We start from the raw sequence: 21,574 nt of genomic DNA, 5'->3' as shown, positions 1-21,574 counted from the left end.
GGGTCCCTTAACTATTACCAGTGTATGAATATGGGATGTCTTTCCTTTCATTCATGTTATATTTAGTTTCAGAAATGTTAGTTTTCATGAAAAGAGATTTTCACATAGTTGGTTTAGTTTAGTCCTAAATGACTTACTGTTTGCATTCTGTCGTAAATGGAATTGTCTTATTTGCCTTTCTGGAGAAGTGACATTTTGTGTATAGATTTTTCTTCCATTTCCTTTGTTACATGTGTTTAATAGAATTGACAGTCAGTGATTGTGTGTGTGTAGATACTAGAATTTTCTCTATATCATGTCTTCTGCCAAGAGAGAGATTTGTATTTCTTCTATGTAGTTGTGTGAATTTTGTTTGTTTTTATTACCTAATGGTTCTGCTTTGGGCTCCCACCTGTATGTCCAGTAGATGCGAAGAGTGAATCCTTGTATGTTCCTGAGTGAAAAGGAAAATCTTTGCTTTCACAGTCGAGTGTGTCACTGGCCTTGCGCTTTGCACGCACTCCCGTTATGATGTTGTGGGGTTTACTTCTGTTGCTTCATTCTTGAGTGTTTTTACCTTAAAAGAATGTTGAATTTCTCAGAAGCCTTGTGTGCATCAGTTGACACAGTCAAGCAGTTTTTGTCCTGTATGTCCTTGGTGTGCTATCGTGTAACGGCTGGTTATTTTCTGTTCTGGGTCGTGACCTTGCGCATGTCAGGAATGGCTGCCGCGTTGTCCTGACGCCTGAGCCTGCACTGTGCCATCCGACTGTGTGGTGTGTTTCTTGAGGGTTTTGCATCCATGGTCATCAGTTTCGTGTCATTTTCTGTTCGGCTGTGTCTTTCTCTGACTCTAGTGTCAGCGTCACGTTGGCCTTACAGGAAAGGGTTTAGAAACATTCCACCCCTTTCAGTTAAGGAAGAATTTAGGGAGAAAGGGTGTTAATTTTTCTCTCAGTGTTTGATAAGATTGTCAGGTGAAGCCGTCTGCACTGCAGAAGGGCTTCTTTGGGAACTTCTGGCACTGCTTTTAACCTCTTTTTCTGGTATATTCATGTATTCATGTCCTCAGGATTCAGTCCGGTACATTGTTTTTGGAACTTACCCATTTGTTCTGTGTATTGAGTTTTTTGAGGTACGCTTTTTCTTTAAAAAATCATCATCCATTTTTATTTTGCGTGAGTTGTATTGTCTCATGCTTAACGTTTGATTTCGGCTTAGACTTCATTTTATTTTTGTGAAATTATGTAAGGATTCTCACATTAAAAAAAAATTTTCTCAGGGAACAACTACTTGATTGCTTTTTTCTTTCTATTTATTTTCTTTTTCATTTATTTCTTGTCTATTTGTTTTGTTCATGGTGGTAAGTTTGGACTTAGCTATTGTTATTTTTGTAGTTCCCAATGTGTAAATTGACGTTGTTGATTTGAGATGTTCTTCATTTAATATGAGCACTCATTGCTACACATTTTCATGTTTAATATTAGTTTCCCTCCATCCCATATGTTTATGTTGTGTCTGGCTTCATTTATCACAACATGTGTTCTAATTTTCTGTGCCCTTGTCATCTCTGACAGTTGACGGTGTAAGAGTGTGTAGTTTACTCATTGCCATTTTTTTGACTTCCCTTTTCAATTCATTGTGGTCAGAAATGGTGTAGTTTTTTTACATTTGAAGATTCTGCCTCTCTGTGCCTTGTTTCACCCATACACTTGCCCTTCACCCCCAGAAGGGTAACGATAGTCCAGTCTCTGTTATTGTGTCTATTTCTTTTGTTTCTTATATTGCACATACAAGTGAAATCCTACTTGCCTTTCTCTGACATACTAACATAATGTTTTCTTTGACCCTCAGTGTTATTCCAAATGGCAATCATGTTTTCATTTTCATAGCTGAGTAATATTCCATTATAAACATGCCATGTCTTTATCCATTCATTTATTGATGGACTATGTTGCCTCCATTGCTTGGTTTTTGTAAATGATGTTGCAGTCAACCAACAGGTGTGTATCTTTTAAACCTGGCAATGTTTTCTGTAGATTCCCAGTAGTGGAACTGCTGTTCATTGCCTTCTGTCTTTGGTTTTTGACAAATCTCCATAACTGCTCCCTGTGGTGAGTACAGCAGTTCACAGTTCCATATGAAGCCCAGGAGGGTTCCCGTCACCAGCATTAGTTCTGTCCTGTATCTGTGATGTGATCCATTCCAATCGGTGGGAGGTGACAGTCCTGGTGACTTATGATGTCTTTGTATGTATCTATGGGTCGTCTGCACGTGTTTTTCCACTAGAAGTGGGATATTGAATTTTCCTCTTAATATTTTGTTCCCATTTCCTTAATTCCGTCCCTGTTTGTTTCCTTTGTGTGCGAGCTCTGATCCTGGCTGCAGGAGTACATACAGTTTGGATGCCTTCCTGTATCTCTTATTGATCATTACATTATGGCTACCGTGTCCTGTGATAGTCTTGCACCAAGTCCACTGTAACTGAAATGGCCACTCCTGCTATCTTGTGGTCACTTTTTATATTGAATATCATTTTTCATCTTTGTCACTGTCAGCCTCCGTGTGTTTCCAGATCTAGAGTGAGTGTCTTGCAATCGGACCTGGTCTTCGTCACCCACACAGCCTCTCTTCATCTTTTCCAAGGGAGTTTAGTCCCTGTGCACTCAGTCACTGAAGGGGAAGGGAAGCAAGCCCGTTGTGTCTCTAAAAGCTCTTCTGTGTGTCTGCGAGGCATCTCCTCCACGTGTTTGTCTGTCTGTGCCTGTCTGTGTTTAGTGGTTTTTCTATGGTCGTGTTCTTTTCGTGTTTCCCTTTGAATGCTTTCCATGTGTACGTTTCTGAGCATTACATATAACATGATGAATTTATAACGATCTCTTTACAGATAGAAACAGTGTCCAGTTGCAAAACTACTGTATATGTGATGCTCATCACTGAATTCTGTTGATGGCGCATTGTATCATCTTATAAATCCCTTGAGTGATTCCTGAGTATTAAACAGCATGCCAGTATTAAAAGTATTTTCTGCTCAAATATAGTGAACAGTATTACAAGCTTGAATATCTGAGTTTATTTACCACCAGCTGGGTGACTTGTAAGATGAACTTTGATAAACAGTATTACTGCTTTGAAGTGTAAAACAGTTGTGCAGATTACTAAATGTTCACTGCTATACATGTACTGTTTTAATTTTTACATAAAGTTTTAAAGTAAATGTACCTGATTCTTGTGGGGTAATATGATCTTCTTATATATTTCAGCAGTTTCTTCTCATTACAAAAAAGAATTGTTACCCCAGGAAGCGATGACAGACTCATTCCAAAAAGTGACCCTGGGAAGATCTGGGAGCTGTGACCAGAGACATTTATACCTGAGGACACACGGGGACAGTGAGGAGGAGTGTGAAGGGCAGGGCGGCTGTCATGGAGGCTCTACCCTCCCACCATTGCTTAACGAATGTCAGTATATAGAGAATGAGGAAGAAACTTGCATGTATAGTAAAAGTAAGCAGGCCATCAGGAAGGGCTCTGTATTAAATAATTGCCAAGGTATGTACACTGTAGAGAGAAGATACCAATCTATGGAACCTGGAATGACCTGTAACAGAGGATCAAGCCATAGAGAACATCAGAGAAACGAGAGGCCAGAAAACCATTCCCCATGTTGCAAATGTGTCCAAACTTGCGAACATTTCACAGAAACGGTTAAACATCACAGAATTCACACTGATGGGAAAGCTTGCAAATGTAAAGAATATGGGAATGCCTTTAGTGAATCTTCCCTTTTAAACAGTCATGAGAGAATCCATACTGGTAAGCAGACCATCCAACAAGAATTATCCAGTAAATCATTCACTAATTCATCAAATCTTACTGTTAGTGAGAGAATACATACAAGAGAGAAGTCTTACAACTGTAACATATGTTGCAAAGCCTTTAAGTGGCACAAAAGTCTTACTAACCACCAGAGAATTCATTCTGGACAGAAACCTTACAGATGTAAAGAGTGCGGAAAGTCCTTTACTTACTCCTCATGTCTTACTGTGCACCAGAGAATTCACACGGGAGAGGAACCTTACAGATGTAAAGAATGTGGCAAAACGTTTAGTTATTCCTCAAGGCTTAATGTGCACGAGATAATGCATACTGGAGAGTATCCTTACAAGTGTAGAGAATGTGGCAAATTCTTTACTTGTTCCTCAAGTCTTAAAGCGCACGAGAGAGTTCATAGTGGAGAGAAGCCTTACAAGTGTAAGGAATGTGGCAAAGCCTTTAAATGGGGCTCTCAACTTACTAAACATGACATAATTCATTCTGGACAAAGACCTTACAAGTGTTACGAATGCAGCAAGTCCTTTACTTGTTCTGCATATCTTAGTGTGCACCAGAGAATTCATACTGGAGAGAAGCCTTACAAGTGTAAGGAATGTGGCAAAGCCTTTAAGCGGGGCTCACACCTTTACCGACATCAGAGAATTCATTCTGGACAGAGACCTTACAAGTGCAAAGATTGTGGCAAAGCCTTTAAGGAAGCCTCACACCTTAATGAACATCACAGAATTCATTCCAGACAGAAACTTTTCAAATGTGAAGAGTGCAGCAAGTCCTTTATGTCTTCCTCATATCTTACTGTCCACCAAAAAATTCATACAGGAGAGAAACCTTATAAGTGTAAGCAATGTGACAGATCCTTTAAGTGGAGGACACAGTTTACTAGACATCAGAGAATACATTCTGGACAGAGACCCTACAAGTGTAAAGAATGCAGCAAAGCCTGTACTTGTTCCTCATATCTTAGTGTGCACCAAAAAGTTCATATCAGAGAAGAAACTTAGGAGTGTAAAAAATATAGCAAGTCCTTTTCTTATTCCTGAAGTCTTATTAGTTTGCATGAGAGAATTCATACAGGCAAGAAGCCTTAACAACTGTAAGGCATGTGGAAATGCCTCTCAGTGTTTGTTCCTCACTTGTGACATCAGAAGATTCATTCTGGACAGAAACCTTAGAGATGTAAAGAATGGAGCAAGCTTTTTACTTCGTCCACAAGTCTTACTGTGCACCAGAGAATTAATACAGGAGAGAAACCTTAGATGTAAAGAATGTGGCAGAACGTTTAGTTATTCCTCAAGGCTTAATGTGCAGGAGAGAGAGCATACTGGAGAGAATCCTTACAAGTTTATCGAATGTGGCAAATTCTTGTTCCTGTCTTAAGGTAGAGGTGGGATTGGAGTGTGTGGGTAAAACTAATATTTCCAAAATATCTCGCTTACCTTAGTGCATCTACATCCTCAGGTAGAGAAGTGTGGCCTTACTGCACTTGCATATCAATAGGCATTCCTCGGTGGAGAGCAGGTCATCTCCATATCAGTGGGTAATTACCTAGGCAAGGGAGGGCGTCTCTGAACCTGAGAGGTCAGGGGTGAGTGCTGGTTTTGCTTCTGTCCCAGTAGGGGAGAGAGAGAGAGGGAGACGGCCCCCCACTGCTGTTTGTAAGCAATAAACGGGTTTAAACTTTATTCCTCCCTTTGACTGATTTCGGTTTTAGAGGTATTTTGCCCCATGATTTTCTCTTCCCGGACTTAACAGAGGGAGTGACTCAGGCCCTTTCAGGGAGATGGATGGTCAGTTTCCTGGGTCTCTCGCACGTTTTCGGATGTTTTTCTGTTAACAAGCATCTATTTCCTTTTTCGCTGTTAACCTCCCTTTTGCCAGAGGACAAGACAGGGAGGGTCCGAGTAGGAGGGGTGCCCAGGACAGGGAACAGCGGTTCAAGAGCTTAGGAACAACAGTGGAATCCAGGATGCAAAGGGTTGAAAGCAGAGGAGTCAGAGTCCCGCTGAGACGGAAACACCTTGGTTGCCTGGGGTTTAACGCCCGGCGGGCCGTGTCAGCCCCCCTGGGGTCACCGCTACAGACCCCTGGCCCCGGACAGCGCCCGTCCCTAACAGACCCGGGCCTCCCCGGTGCCCCGCCCTCCGTTAAACCTCAGGGGGCGGAGCCCCAGGTCGCTTCCGGGGCCGCGGGTGCGCGGGGAGACGCCGGCCCTGCTGCGCGTGCGCCGTGGCTCCACCTCGCGGGGAGGGCGGTCCCGCTCCTGCTTCCGTGCGGCGCGGCGGCGGGAGGCGTGTGTCCCGTGGTCGCCGCCCGTGTGGCCACTTCCCGGGTCTCCGTCTCCACGCGCCCGGTGAGTCCCACCGGCCCCCGAGCCCTGCTCCGCTGCGTCCGTCCTGAGACCCGGTTCCTCGCATCTCCGCATCCGTGAGCCGTGTCCGCACAGCGCCCGGTGGGGGAGGAGCCCGAGCAGCCCGAGGCCGAGGCGGAGATGGCGGCCGCCCAGGTGAGGGTGCGTCCGGCCGGAGCTGGGCGGCGTTTCCCCCTGAGCTGCTCTGCGTTTGGAACTGGCGCCCGGTTCCTTCTCTGCTTCTTCCGTCCCGCCTTCCGTGTGTGCTCACCTGCTCTGAAACCTCTTTAAAAATGCAACTCAGGCTTAGCTGTGTGGGGACCGGGGGTCGGCCACCCAAGATGTGCCACTGGGACATGAGATTATTCTCAGTTGCAAAACCATCAGGGCACAAAAGACGCAGGAAAAATCTTTGACCTCCCACCCCAGAACTGAGTGAAAGGAATTTAACTAGAGTGTTAGGCATGAAAATAAGTGTGACCGGGATGGAGAGAGTAACGCCAGAAGTGCCCACCGAAAAAGACCAGAGTTAATGAGTTAAACAGTTAAAGCTAAAAAAAGCCAGGAGTAACTTGGCCTGGAATGTTTGAATATTCCCCAGATACGGGAGAGTACCTCAGCACATTAGCCCATGTCTTTATTGTGTTAATCATGCAGGCCCAGCTTATTTTTAAACTTTACATATATGCTGTTTTTTTTTCCCCCCAGCCTAATCTGGTAATTTGCTAAATTGGCTACTGATTTAGCATGCAGGTCCAGTCATAAACAACAAAGTCAGAGTGGGAAGTTAATAAGTAATATTCTTAACTTACTGTTTAGCACACATACAATAACTCAGCCCACCGGGGGTCTGGGCAGCCCGACCTGTTTGATACCGTCCCAGACGAAGACACCGGTTATCTCAGCGTGAAATCGGAGCAGTAAATTTCTTGTGTTAAGTTCATTTTAAATATTGACGGACCATTTAACAAGTCAGCACCCCCAGCCCGTGGTCACATTCCTGAAAAGCCCTTAAAAGGGGAAACCCCCAGCCTCTCAGAGCACTCCTGTCAGGTCGCCCGTACTTCCTAATTGAGTAACTTTTTAATCTTAAACTTATTTTCTCCAACCTTTCAGGGCGACTGCTCGCTGAGGTTGCCTGCTGCACGTTTTCTCTCTGTAAGTAACTTTAATGAAAGCTTTTACTCTGCTTCACTGCTGTTTCCCGGCCCTTCAATTCTGTCGCGGCGGGGACGAGGACCGAGGAAATACACAACGCTCCCCCAAACAGGAATTCCTCCAGGAGGAGCGCTGCCCCTGGGACAGCTGCATGTCACGTGATCTGGGGGGACGCGGGTGAGGCTGGACGCGGGTGAGCCAGATTACCTGGTCAAAATCTCATTGCTGTCGTTCTGGTTTGGCAAAACTGTTTCATAAAAGATATTTCTCATAGATAATCTTTGTGGGTTTTCTTGCATCAGTTTATGAAAAGTTGTTAGAATGATGCCTAGGAACTAGTAAATATTCACCAAGGATTGTTTCCATTCTTGGTATTAGAACCTGTTGTTATCAGAAAACTCTTGCAAAGTCTTGCCAGGATTCTTTCCCTGGAATGCTACCTCTTGGCTATTCAAGAATGCACCTTGGGCCCTGGGCTGGGCCTTCTTAGAAATGCACACTAAGATCCCAGCCCAGAGTTCCTGAATGAGCAGCTGCATTTTAATAAGATCTTCAATTTCCTGTAGTGGAATTCTTGCCCCTGTTGGAATGTGAGGAGTCCATTTCGAACTCCCCAAAACTGTCCTTCTAAGACATGTATGTACACAAGTAAATCTGTGGGCAGTAAACACAGCACTCAAGACTGTGTGCCTCTGTTGATGCCTGTACTGTGTAACTGATCGTGAGGAAACACAGCTTTGCCGTGTGTCTGTGGGTCATAAGTCATCTTCCCTGAGATTCAGACAATACACTCGGCATCTTAGTGTGCTGAGAATGGTCTCATGGGAAAAAGCTGGAGATTGACGTCAGTCAGAGCCATTTCTCCTAACATTTTTTGACCTTAGGAAAGATTACAACCTCTGCTGATGGCCACTTAGTAACTTGTGTATTTCAGGGACTGCTCCCCTTGAGGGCAGTGGTCATAGAATTTTGTCAGGAAGGGTGGGAATGCCAGGACGCTGCTCAGCAGGAATTGCAACCACAGCTTATTGCTGCAAATTCTGGAAAGAAAAAAAAAAGATTTTGAGATCTGTGGTCATCATTCCTTGCTTCTGAATTGAGTTGCACTGGCTTCTCTGACAGTTAAAAGTAGAGCAAATTCTGCATCTCAGATCTGACCCTCATTCTTTTATTTGTGTCATTCCCCCTCTGGACACTGTGCTGTTCCTACTTCGGGTCATGAGTGGGGTGTCAGTATTTGCTAATGTTTAATTTCCTGCAAAATATCTGTATCTCTTGGCACTGAATTGTGCAGGTGAGTCAAATTTAAGTGAAGCTGGGGTGTGTAAATCAATCCCCTGAAGAAGTGAAAACTACTGGTAGCGTGTTCTTCCTCCTACTGGAATCTCTCTGAAAATCCTGTCAGGGGATTTGGATCTCTGCTGGTAAGACTAGGCAGTTAGTAAGATACATGCAGCGGGAAGGAAGGGAGACTTGGAAGCCGGTATCCTTTCTAGGTGGGATTCCATCCGCTCTTTGCCTAAAGGGAGAAAGGAAGATATCCGGGAAATCCCGAAGGCTGACACCTGAGCAGGTGACTGGTGACTTGGGTGAGAATGACCTTGGCCCTTTCACTTGATCATGAGAAACCCGCCCCGTCCATGGGTTTCCTGCCTCATTACAGAGTCGGAGCCTACACGGAGCCCGAGCAGTGAGCTGATCTGAACCTGCTAACCCCGCCCTCCCACTTCCTGTAAAACCGAGCGTTCAGATAGTCCCCTTGCTCAGTGACTCTCTCTCCTGTCCCTCCTCGCTTTGTGTCCTTGTCCGAGGGTGTGGAGGCGGGGGAGAAAGACCCCTCCCGGGACCTCGCTCATAACTCAATGTAGGAGCAGCTCAGAAGCCTGAAGGTGAGGAAGCACCCCTTTGCTCGGTCACGTGACTCCTCCTGGAGGTTCTGGGCGGGGCCGTGAGACCCGCCTGCTGCGCTCCCGCCCCTCCGCTCAGCGCTCACTGTCCTCCCTTTGTGGCAGGGTTGCCACGACTGTCCTCGCACGTGTCACTTTCAGGTGTGTCCGCCTGCAGGATCCTGTAGAAAGGGTCACAAACACTCCAAAGGGCCCCGTGGAGAAGCTCCCTTCAAGCTCATCATGATTGTTGATTTCCTCGTAATTAGCAACTGAAAAAGGCTCTCAGAAGGTGTCCCCCCCAAGCCCGCGCTCCCTTTAGCTGCTGTAGGGGAAGGGGCGGTGAGGTCACAGGTTCTCTGAGGCCTGTCTCTGCATTCGCCCTGGGCGCCTGCCCTTCCCTGGAGCTGGGCGTCCCCACAACAGGGGGGAGGGGCTGTTTTGTATTTCTGCTGGAGAGGCGGGGTCTGTGATGAGAGCAGGGCTGTCAGGAGTCTGGGTCAGTGATCGTCTTGAAAGGAAGTGATGCTCCCGGGTGTGAACTCAGTCCAGTATCAGAGCCACGCAGGAAGGAGGAATAATTGCAGAAGTGTCATCTGAGCTAACAAGTCAGGTGGGGTCCCTCACCTCACACCCATTGAGATGGCTCCTCGTGTAAGTTCCTGTCATTGAAAATGATAGTTTCGTGTTTAATCAATGTGGTAGGTTAGCCTGATTTTTAAGGTGAGCAGAAAGGACTGTAGTGCTGAGAGTGAGACGGGACCGTGGTTTTAGGCAGAGTAGTATGAGGGCCCCGGAAAAAGCAAAGCAAGATAATTACTGTCTGAACTTTGTAGCAATGTGCAAAGAAGTCGCTGTCGAAACTCTTGTGTTCAGCATTACACAAAGTCAGAGTCACTCTTAAACTCTAGGGTAAAGATACCAGACTAGGAATATAGACAGTCTTCAGTGAAATCAGTTAAAGCTCCAAAGGCCCGGAGCCACTTGCTCTGGGATATCTGAGTGTTCTGCAGATGAAGGAAAGTATCTTAGCATAATCAGTTAGAACGTGACACTCTAAAATTTACCTTAAGCTTCTAAAAGGCCCAGCTTATTTTCAACTGTACCTGTGTGCTGTGTTTTCTTCTCTAATCCTAATCAAGTAATCTGCGAGCTAGGAAAAAGATTAATTTAGTAAGCAAGCCCAACTATAAGCAGCCCAAAAGTTAAGAAGTAAGATTCTCAGCACAGTCTAGCAAACAGACAGCCCCCACCCCTCCCACCTTGGGGGCAGCGCAGGCAATCTTAACATACCTTCCCAGAGGGAAACTGCTGTCCTGAGAAAGAATCAGAGCAGCAAATTTCTTCCACTCATCAAAAATGAGCATTGTATATATTTGCACCTCTAGCCCTTTACCCCCATTCCTAAAAATCCTCAACCGACTATAAATCCCCGAGACAATGAGCCAACCACGGATGCTCTTGTCCCCTCCTGGTAAGAGCCAGGAGCTGTGTCCTCTCACTTTATCTCTAAATAAAAGCCTCTCCCTGGCCCTCCCACCTTGAGTGCGAAGGTCATATTCTTCGGCTCCAGGAACAAGAACCCCGGCATCATGACGGATCTGCTTGTCCAGATACCTTACCGGAATCACAGACTAAATGTCATGATTCCTCACTTAGTGCTTACAACCCGTTCGTGCTTGTGATGAAGAGCAGGATGGATCTGTTTGGATCATCTCATCCTGTGCAGAATGAGTGCATTTGAGTCACAACTGCCACACTAGAAAAATATCTTCGAGCTCTGGGCATAGGACACAATTGATGGAGACACTAGTTGTGGTCATACTTGAAAATACCAGTGGCCTGTAGATTTGGGTCTGTTTTCTCTCCTGAAGGTAGGGAGACTATGTATTTAAAAGGTGACTTTCTGACAGTTTCATACTATACCTGATAGTATTGAATGGATCTTGCGATAATATATTTGGTTTAAAAATAGTCTAATAATCAATTCAGAAACACTTGCAGTTCATAAAATACACAAGATGTCATGCTCCGAAGATACAATTTTGTGCATGTCGCTTATATTTTAATCTTTTATATAACATCCATCACTGTTGTTTTCTCATAATTGGATTCAAATTACGATCGACTCATTTCTTTTCCATTTTGGCCACAGTATCACAGCTGTGGTGTGACCTGTGGGCATCAGGCAGCTAATGGCAGTCTGTGCCGTTATGTCAGATGTTCCCGTCTGTTCCCATGGCTCCGAGGCTCGGGGCTGCCCCCCGTTAGTGACTTGCCAGTTAGCATGAAGGGTCTCGGGAATTTGCTGAGAGATGCTCACAGACTCCCTCACTGAGTCTAGAACCTTCCTGTCCTTCTCAGTTCCCTAGGGCATGTGGTTTGCTCTGTACAGTGCAGGGCGTCTCCTGCGCCCCCAGAGGCTCTGGGCTGTGCAGGTGGAGGGTTCCGTCAGGCAGCCTGGCCTGTGGGTTTGCCTTTCATTCCCCACTCCCGCCACAGACCTGCTCCTTGTTACTTTATGCATTTTCAGAAAGAGAAAACAGGAACCATATATTTAATATCTTTTAAAATTTAAAACATGACTCCATACCTATGATAAATGTAGCCAAAAATTTCAAGGAAATGGAAGACTGGAAAAAAATAGCTTTTTAGTTTTTATCATATATGTGGGCTTCCATGGTGTATTTAAAGCCAGAAAAAGCATCGTTCATAAATGATTAATGGTATGCAAATGAAACTATTTTCTGTCAATAAAATTTTCAACTTAGTCTTAACGTGTGTAATTGCATTTTAATATATGAATGTGTGTGTAAAATGCAAGTCCCCAATCAGGTCTGTGCTGCTCAGGTCATTGGTCTCAGCTCCTCTCCTCGGGAGGGAACGCCTGTGGGCCCCGTTTGGGGGTGTCTGGAAGGTCACCTGTGTGTTCCCCTGGATACCTGCTGGGTTAGACAGAGTGGGTTAAAAGCCAGGCTCTGCTGTTTACTGGAAATTTTAAAAATGTCCTCATAAATGAGGGCAAATGAATCTGTTCTCCTGGATTGTTTTGTGTGTCATGCATCAGGTCGTGGAAAGCTGTGTTTGGAATATCTGGCATACGGTACATGTTCTGAATGGGCTGTTCGCTTGCTCTGCCGAATGTTCTAATGTTCCAAATGCCCTTCTGGTATGATTTACGAGACTGTGTTTGCCATCAAGCTTAGTTCAAAGCCACCCCGGAATATTTTCCCATGGTATGTCACTGTTTTATAATTAAAAAATGTGTCCGTAAAGGGAGTTTCCTTAGCATCACTGGTGAGCCTGTTGAAAATGCGGGAACTGAGGACCTAGCCCAATACCCCTGAATCATTATCTGCATTTTAAAATCAGGTGTACTTTAAATATCCGGAGATCTTAATTGTACTTCATATTAAATTTGTTCTACACATTTGTTCTACAAATTCATTGTTCTAGCAACTTGATACCTCACCATGACTTTGCCTTTTAGAAATACATACAACAGGTAAGCTATGAATTTAGTACTTAAAAATACACATGCCTGTATTGATTCTTCAATTACATATTTTATTTTCCATATAATTCTAGTGTCTATAGTGGTTTTGTGGGTTCACCTCATCTGCTCAGCATCAGGGGAGCGTTATTGAGTATTGTTTGTGTTAAAAATGATGCGGGTCACTCAGCGAGGCCCAAACCAGTTCTCTTCCCTTCCACTCTTCATTGTGGGTCATATTATGAGCTCTGTTCATAGCCTCATGGGAAACATGGATATTTTTGTTTGTTTTTCACAAATCAGGAGCTGTTGACCTTCGGGGACGTGGCCGTCCGGTTCTCGCAGGAGGAGTGGGAATGCCTGGCGCCCGCCCAGCGGGCCTTGTACAGGAGCGTGATGCAGGAGAACTACAGCAACCTGGTCTCTGTGGGTGAGGATAAGAGCTTCTTTCCAGCATTCCTGATCCAAACTTATGGGGATTTATTGGTGTAGAGACAATTTTCCTGATGTATTTTGACTTTGACCTCCCCTCTCTGCAGCGACCTGTGTCCTTCAGCCTAGGTTCGTGGTACTTCCCGAGTTCAGGGGCATAGAGTATGTTCACCCCATGTTCAGTCCTGAAAGCCACATTGACAGAGAAGCAGCAGGAAAAACTGAGAAAGAACAGGGTCTTATCTGGGGTCTTGGAATTGCCACTTGGGGAGCACAGATGGAGCAGCAACCAGAAAAAGTGTCGCCCTGTGCAGGGAAGCAAGGAATTTGTACGAGAAAGGTACACTGCAGAAGGGCTCCTTTGGGAACTTCGGGCACTGCTTTTGATCTCTTTTTCTGGTATATTCATATATTCAGATCCTACTTATCTGTAGAATTAAAAAAAAGATTTCAGTGTTGGGACATTGTTTTTGAAACTTACCTATTTGTTCCACGTGCCCAGTGTTTTGACATGGTTTTTCTTAAAACAATCTCCATCGTCCATTTTTATTGCATCACTTGTATTATCTCATGTTTAACCTTTGATTTCGGTTGAGTCTTTTCAGTTTATTTTTGTTAAATTATATTAGGATTTTCAGCATTTTTTTTGTTATCATTAATCTACAATTACATGAGCAACATTATTGTCAGCATTTTGTTAAAAATTTTTCTCAGGGATCCACTACTCCATTATTTTTTTCTTCCTATTTATTTCCTATTTTCTATTTCATTTAGTTCTTCCCTAATTTTTTTTTTGTGGTAAATTTGGACTTAGCTGTTAATTCTTTATGAAGTTCCCAATGTGTGAGTTGTGGTTGTTGATTTGAGATGTTCTTCATTTAATATAAGCACCCATCGCTATACATTTCCCTGTTTAATATTGGTTTCCCTCTGTCCCGTATGTTCCTGTATGCTGTGTCTTTGGTTTCATTTATGTTGAGATCTGGTCTAATTTTCTGTGCTCTTGTTATCTTTGGTAGTTGGTGGTGTAAGAGTGTGTAGTTATCTCATTGCCATTTTTTTTACTTCCATTTTCCATCCATTGTGGTCAGGAATGGTGTAGTATTTTACATTTGAAGTTTCTACCTCTCCATCCCTTCCCCTCTTTCACCCATACACATGCCCTTCACCCCCCACAAAGGATACCAACAGTCTACTGTCTGTTCTTGTGTCTATTTCTGTTTTGTTTCTTATGTGGCACATACAAGTGAAATCCTAATTGTCTTTCTCTGACATATTACTGTAATGTCCTCTTTGTCCATTAGTGTTATTGCAAATGGCAATAGTGCTTTCTTTTTCATAGCTGAGTAAGATTCCATTATAAATATACCACATCTTTATCCATTCATGTATTGATAGACATACGTTCCCTCTATAGCTTGGTTATTGTAAATGATGTTGCAGTCAACCAACAGGTCTATATATCTTTTAAATTGGGCGATATGCTCTGTAGATTCCCAGTAGTGGAACTGCTGTTCATTGCTTTCTGTCTTTGGTTTTTGAGAAATCTCCATAACTACTTCCTATGGTGAGTACACCAATTTACAATTCCATACGAAGCATAGGAGGGTTCCTTTCAGCAACACTAGTTATGTCTTGTATCTTTGATGTTAGCCATTATGATTGGTGTGAGATGATAGTCCTGGTGACTTATGGCGTCTTTTCATGTGTCTGTGGGCCTTGTGCACGTGTTTTTCCACTAGAGGTGGGATATTGAATTTTCCTCTTAGTATTTTGTTCCCATTTCCTTAATTCTGTCCCTGTTCATTTCCTTTAAGTACGAGCTCTGATCCTGGCTGCAGAAGTACATATAATTTGGATGCCTTCCTGTACCTCTTATTGATCATTACATTATGACTATATTTGTGTCCCGTTTTTCCAAAGTCCATTGTAACTGAAATGGCTACTCGTGCTATCTTGTGGTCACCTTTTGTATTGAATATCATTTTCCATCTTTGTCACTGTCAGCCTCTGTGTGTTTCTAGATCTAGAGTGAGTGTCCTGCAGTCGGACCTGGTCTTCGTCACCCACACAGCCTCTCTTCATCTTTTCCAAGTGAGTTTAGTCCCTGTGCACTCAGTCACTGAAGGGGAAGGGAAGCAAGCCCGTTGTGTCTCTAAAAGCTCTTCTGTGTGTCTGCGAGGCATCTCCTCCACGTGTTTGTCTGTCTGTCCTGTCTGTGTTTAGTGGTTTTTCTATGGTGATGTTCTTTTCGTGTTTCCCTTTGAATGCTTTCCATGTGTATGTTCCTGAGCATTACATATAACATGATGAATTTATAACAATCTCTTTACAGATAGAAACAGTTTCCGGTTGCAAAACTACTGTATATGTGGTGCTCATCACTGAATGCTGTTGATGGCACATTGTATCATCTTATAAATCCCTTGAGTGATTCCTGAGTATTAAACAGCATGCCAGTATTAAAAGTATTTTCTGCTCAAATATAGCGAACAGTATTACAAGCTTGAGTATCTGTGTCTTTTTACCCCCAGCAGGGTGACTTTTAAATTTAGTTATATTTGCTAAACAGTGTTACTGCTTTGAGGTGTAAAACAGCTTTGTAGATGCTAAGTGTTCACTGCAGTACATGTACAGTACTAACTTTTACATAGATTTTTAAAGTAAATATACCTGATTCTTATGTGGCAATTTGATCTTCTTATATATTTCAGCAATTTCTTCTCATTACAAAAAAGGATTGTTATCCCAGGAAGCGATAACAGACTCATTCCAAAAAGTGACCCTGGAAAGATCCGGGAGCTGTGACCAGAGACATTTACACCGGAGGACACACGGGGACAGTGAGGAGGAGTGTGAAGGGCAGGGCGGCTGTCATGGAGGAGTGCAGGTTCATGGCAGGGCCTCCCGTGACGGACCCCTCCGTGAGGGTGGTCATCAGGACATGTCGGGGAGCAAAGCCCAACTTAAGTCAATTACTATTGCTGAACATTGTGTTACTGTGCATAAATGTCATCGACCAGTTTTGAAACATAACTTTTCTCAGAAAGAAAATTTGGAAAATTTTAAAGTTGAGCAAGGCCATATTTCAAATAATAACTTCAATCATTTTAAATACAGCCATGCACTAGATATTCAGTCACATAATTTTGAACCCCAAAGATACAATGATGAGAAAATGTGTCAATATATTGAAATGGAAAATTCTTTGATGAAGGATTCATTATTCTTCCATGAACAGGTAATTCCCATTCAATCTAAAGCGTACAGTTTTGGTAACTATCAGAGAGACTCTACCCACCCACCATTGCTTAATGAATGTCAGTATATAGAGAATGAGGAAGAACCTTGCATGTATAGTAAAAGTAAGCAGGCTGTCAGGAAGGGCTCTCTATTAAATAATTGCCAAGGTATGTACATTCTAGAGCCAGGACACCAATGTATGGAACCTGGAATGACCTGTAACAGAGGATCAAGCCATAGAGAACATCAGAGAAACGAGATTCCAGAAAACCATTCCCCATGTGACAAATGGGGACAAGCCTTCAAGGACTGTGTCCAAACTTGTGAACATTTCACAAAAGTGATTAAACATCACAGAATTCACACTGATGAGAAAGCTTGCAAATGTAAAGTATATGGGAATGCCTTTAGTGAATCTTCTCTTCTAAATAGTCATGAGAGTATCCCTTCTGGAAAGCAACCAATCCAATGTGAATTATGCAGTAAATCACTCACTAATTCCTCAATTCTTACTGGCATTGACAGAATTCATACAGTAGAGAAGCCTTACAAATGTAAAATATGTTGCAAAGCCTTTAACTGGCACTCAAGTGTTATTAAACATCAGAGGATTCATTCTGGACAGAAACCTTACAGATGTAAAGAATGCAGCAAGTCCTTTACTTATTCCTCAAGTCTCACTGTGCACCAAAAAGTTCATACCGGAGAGAAACCTTACAAGTGTAAAGAATGTGGCAAAGCCTATAAGCAGGGTTCGCACCTTAATCAACATAAGAGAATTCATTCTGGACAGAAACTTTTCAAATGTGAAGAATGCAGCAAGTCTTTTTATTATTCCTCAAGTCTTCATGTGCACCAAAAAGTTCATACAGGAGAGAAACCTTACAAGTGTAAGGAATGTGGCAAATCCTTTACTTATTCTGCAAGTTACAATGTGCATGAGAGAATCCATACTGGAGAGCATCCCTACAAGTGTAAAGAATGTGGCAGATTCTTTAAGTGGAGGTCACAGTTTACTAGACATCAGAGAATTCATTCTGTACATGTACCTTACAAGTGTAAATAATGCAGCAAATCCTTTACTTGTTCCTCATACCTTACTGTGCACCAAAAATCTCATATCTGAAAAAACGTTAGAAGTGTAAAGAATACAGCAAATCATTTTCTTATTGCTCCAGTTCGTTTGCATGTGAAGATTCATAGTGGAAAGAAGCCTTATATTAGAAGGAATGTGGAATAATCCTCTCATTGGTCCCCACATATTAAATGAAATCAGAGAATTCATTCTGTAGAGAAACCTTACAGGTGTAAATTATGAAGCAAGTCTTTTAATTTCTTCCACAAGACTTACAATTTCTTCCCAAAGTCTTACTGTGCACCAGAGAATTAATACAGGAGAGAAACCTTAGAAATGTAAAGAATGTGGCAAAAGGTGTAGTTATTCCTCAAGGCTAAATGTGCATGAGAGAATGCATACTGGAGAGAATCCTTACAAGTGTAGTGACTGTGGCAAATTCTTTACTTGTTCCTCAAGTCAGAGTGCATGAGAGAGTTCATAATGGAGGGAAGCCTTACAAGTGTAAGGAATGTGGCAAAGCCTTTAAATGGGGCTTTCAACTTGCTGAACATTAGATAATTCTTTCTGGACAGAAACCTTATAAATGCACAGAATACAGCAAGTTCTTTAATTGTTCTCAGGTCTTTCTGTGCATCACAAAATTTATATACAGGAGAGGAGACTTAAAGGTTAAGAAATATCACACATGCTTTAAGTGGGGCTCACAACTTACTAAACATCAGATAATTCATTCTGGATAGAGACCTTACAAGTGTGAAGAGTGCAGTAGGTCCTTCTTCCTCAAGTCTTACTGTGCACGAGAGAATTCATACTGGAGAGAAACCTTAAAAGTGTGAGGAATGTGGAAAAGGCTTTAAGCACGACTCACACCGTAATCAACATCAGAGATTTCATTCTGGACAGAAACCTTTCAGATGTGAACAATGCAACTATTCCTTTACATCTTCCTCAAGTCTTACTGTGCACCAGAGACTACATACAGGAGAGAAGCCTTACAAGTGTAAAGAATGTGGGAAATCCTTCACTTATTCTTCCAGTCTTACTGTGTATGAAAGAATTCATACTGGAGAGAAGCCTTACAAGTGTAAGGAATGTGGAAAACCCTCTTGGTGGTCCTCATGCCTTGAGAAGCATTGGATAATTCATTCAAGACATAAACCTTACAAGTGTAAAGAATGCAGCAAGTCTTTACGTCTTCCTCAGGTCTTAATGTTCGTGAGTGAATTCATACTGGAGAGAAACTTTATGGTTGTAAAGAATGTGGCAAAGCCTTTAAGCAGGGCTCTCCCCTTAACATCAGAGAATTCATTGTGGAGAGAAACCATACAAATATAATGAATGTGGCAAATCCTTTACTTGTTCCTCAACTCTTAGAGTGCATGAGAAAGTTTGTAGTAGAGAGAACCTTACAAGTATAAAGAATGTGGAAAAGTCTTCAGTAATTCATCAATTATAAATAGAAGAATATTCATACTGGAGTGAAATATTACAAGTGTAAGGAATGTAACAAGGCATTTATCCAGTCCTCAGTCCTTAATAAATGTCAGAAAATTCATTCAAGACAGAAACCTTACAAACGTGAAGAATGCAGCAATTGTTTTCATGTCCCCAAGAAGTTAGTCTTCATCAGAGAATTCATACGGAGAGACACCTTACAAATATAAAGAATGTGGCAAAGCCTTTAAGCTGTTCTCAAGCCTTACTGCACACCAGGAAACATACTAGAGAGAAACTTGATTTTTACACAGATGTAGGATGGAATTTCGTGTAAACTATACATGTAGGGAGCATGAAAGCTTTCAGACAAAGGGAGAAGAATCTAAAAACTGTGGCAAAGCTGTCAACTGTTACTCACATACTGTACAAATGCAAATTCATAGTAGAGAGAAAACATACCAACATGGTTAATACGGATATAACATTGCCCAAGAAGTTCACCTTAAAAACATGACAGTATTCATAATGGAGAGACACTACAGGTGTAAGATACTGTCGGAAAGTATTGAAGTCAAAATGTAAAGTAGCCAGGAATGAATTACATAAGGAAGCTCTAAGGCACCAAATTTTGTAGAGGTTACTCTTACAGTATTATAAAAATGATTTCAAATAAACAGGGATAAGATAATTGACTTGGTAATTCGTGTTGGTCTGAAAGGGATGTATTTTCGATGATATAGTGTCCTCCACCTCCCCAGTCCGGATGCCATTCTCAAGTCCCAGGCAGTTAGCTGTGCTTCTGACCTACCAGCTACTGATTAGACATTCCCATGACCCCCTTGGTTTTGCCTAATTTTCTAGAATAACTCACAAAGCTTTGGAAAACACAGTTACCAGTTTAAAGGATACAACCCAGATGAGGTGATACACAGGCAATTTCTCCAAGAGCTTCCTTCCGTGTGGAGGTTGGCACCTGGCTCAGTGGCTCATCAAGGCATTCTGATTCCACACACAGATCTGTTCAGGGGCTTTTGTTAGGGCTTCATTCCATAGCATAGCTGAGTGAGTTGTGTATTGGCTCGTTCATCTTCCAGCCCCCACCATTGGGTGGTGGTCCAAATGACTCATTAAGGTGACAGGCCACCCATTTCACCTTTAAGACTACAGTGTTTTCAGGAAATGTGGATGAAGACCAAATATATCTGGGGAATATATATTCATTTGAATGACCACATAATTCCTATGATATCACTCACACTGCCCCTTGATGTTCAAAAACAAATTCCTTATAGCAAAGTGGTCACACCTGTCGGAGCACTTCCTTCTGGCAGAGCATTTACACAACAGAAAATTTAAAAATGCAAATTGAGCTAACACTTCATGAAGCCATTGTGTAGTGCAGACATTTAAAGAGACATGTCATTTGTCCTGTAAATCCTTACAGCCAGAGTTTGTACCACATCGATGTAACTGGCTTGCAGGCTGTCACTCAACTTGTCATGTTCGAAAAGCAGAGCTGGTCTCTGCAAACAAATCCTCACCCTTCTGGGCATCTGGTTTGCTTTTGCTAAGACATATTCTCTTGCTCTGATCCTCTCTTAAGGCATTAATAAAATACTGAATTTCCCTTGTTGCATAACCAATTATTAATTTCACTATCCTCAGCCATAATTTCTCATCTGCGTTTGTCCTTTTTTTTTACCCAGACTCTGAACCCCTGTGGAAGCGATGTCAGGTATGACTCCTTGCCTGGTTTGGATTGCTGGCAACAATATTATTAGTCTAGCAAGTGTCTCCTGTGCATTCCACTTCCCCTTACGCAAAGTATGGTTACACAGGTGCAGAGCTAGTCTTACTGGCCACTAGGCCGTGCAGCTGCGTTCACTGTTAGGCCCAATTATGCCAGATGAGGAAAAGGCACAGCCTACCCCATCAGTCCCTTGGGAATTCTGACAGAGGTTTAAGGGTATGGTTATAGACTCCTGCTTGGCAAACTTGCCTGCTGCTGGTACCTGCAGATGTAGCCGTGGACCTCGGACCATTGCATCAGGCAGGAGAAAAGTACAGTGAATTTGAGAACAACTGTATAGTCACCCTCGGATCCTCCCCAAGCTCTCTTCTGCAGATCACCCAGAAAATCAGATTGATATATCCAGTGGGGACCCTCGCTTCACTGCCTCATGTTTAGTATGATGACACTTGAAGGTGTGTAAACACACCCCTCCTGGCTTTATTGCCGTTTTAGACAGCAAATGTTCCAACTGCCCATTCCGACTTTCTTTTAAACCATTACTCTGATGATGAAAAGGGACATGGTGTGTCCATCTGATGTGAGGCCTCCTGGCCCATTGTTGGAAACTGGGGGCTGGAAAACATGTCCCTTAATCTGAAGAGATGTACTCGCTAGTCCTAATTGGTCACTTGTCTTTTGTTCCAATCCTATAATCATATTTTGAGCATTTGTGTCTGCCACTGGGTATGAAAAGCCCATTCTGGAATAAGTGTGTAGTGCAGTGAGGGACCCATTTATGGCCTTGAGGGTAAGTGGCCTTGTTCCATTGTAACCCACTTGCCAGCTGTGTGCGGGGCCTTTCTCTGAGGAATTTTCCCCGTAACCGCCTGCAGTCTTTGTCTTTTTGATACGTGGAACAGTTCTTGGCATGTCTGTGCCATGCATTATGCGAG

The 21,574-nt window shown here is 42.9% G+C and overlaps 1 protein-coding gene across 19 annotated transcripts in view; it reads left to right on the top strand.

Moving 5' to 3' along the window:
* LOC118973785 (zinc finger protein 534-like) overlaps positions 1-20,519 on the top strand; it is a 31,466-nt gene extending 10,947 nt beyond the window's left edge. For 5 of the 19 annotated variants that reach the window (XM_073226145.1, XM_073226142.1, XM_073226144.1 and 2 more), the window contains one exon: positions 3,243-5,497. In XM_073226145.1, the coding sequence (XP_073082246.1) occupies positions 3,243-4,816 (1,574 nt within the window). In that variant the 3' untranslated portion in view covers positions 4,817-5,497. The other 14 variants (XM_073226143.1, XM_073226149.1, XM_073226150.1 and 11 more) reach the window with 13 other exon arrangements.
* The last annotated feature ends 1,055 nt before the right edge of the window (positions 20,520-21,574 follow it).

This window comes from Manis javanica, chromosome 17, assembly GCF_040802235.1.
Source record: "Manis javanica isolate MJ-LG chromosome 17, MJ_LKY, whole genome shotgun sequence".
Lineage (NCBI taxonomy): Eukaryota > Metazoa > Chordata > Mammalia > Pholidota > Manidae > Manis > Manis javanica.
This window is presented reverse-complemented; position numbering and strand designations above follow the sequence as displayed.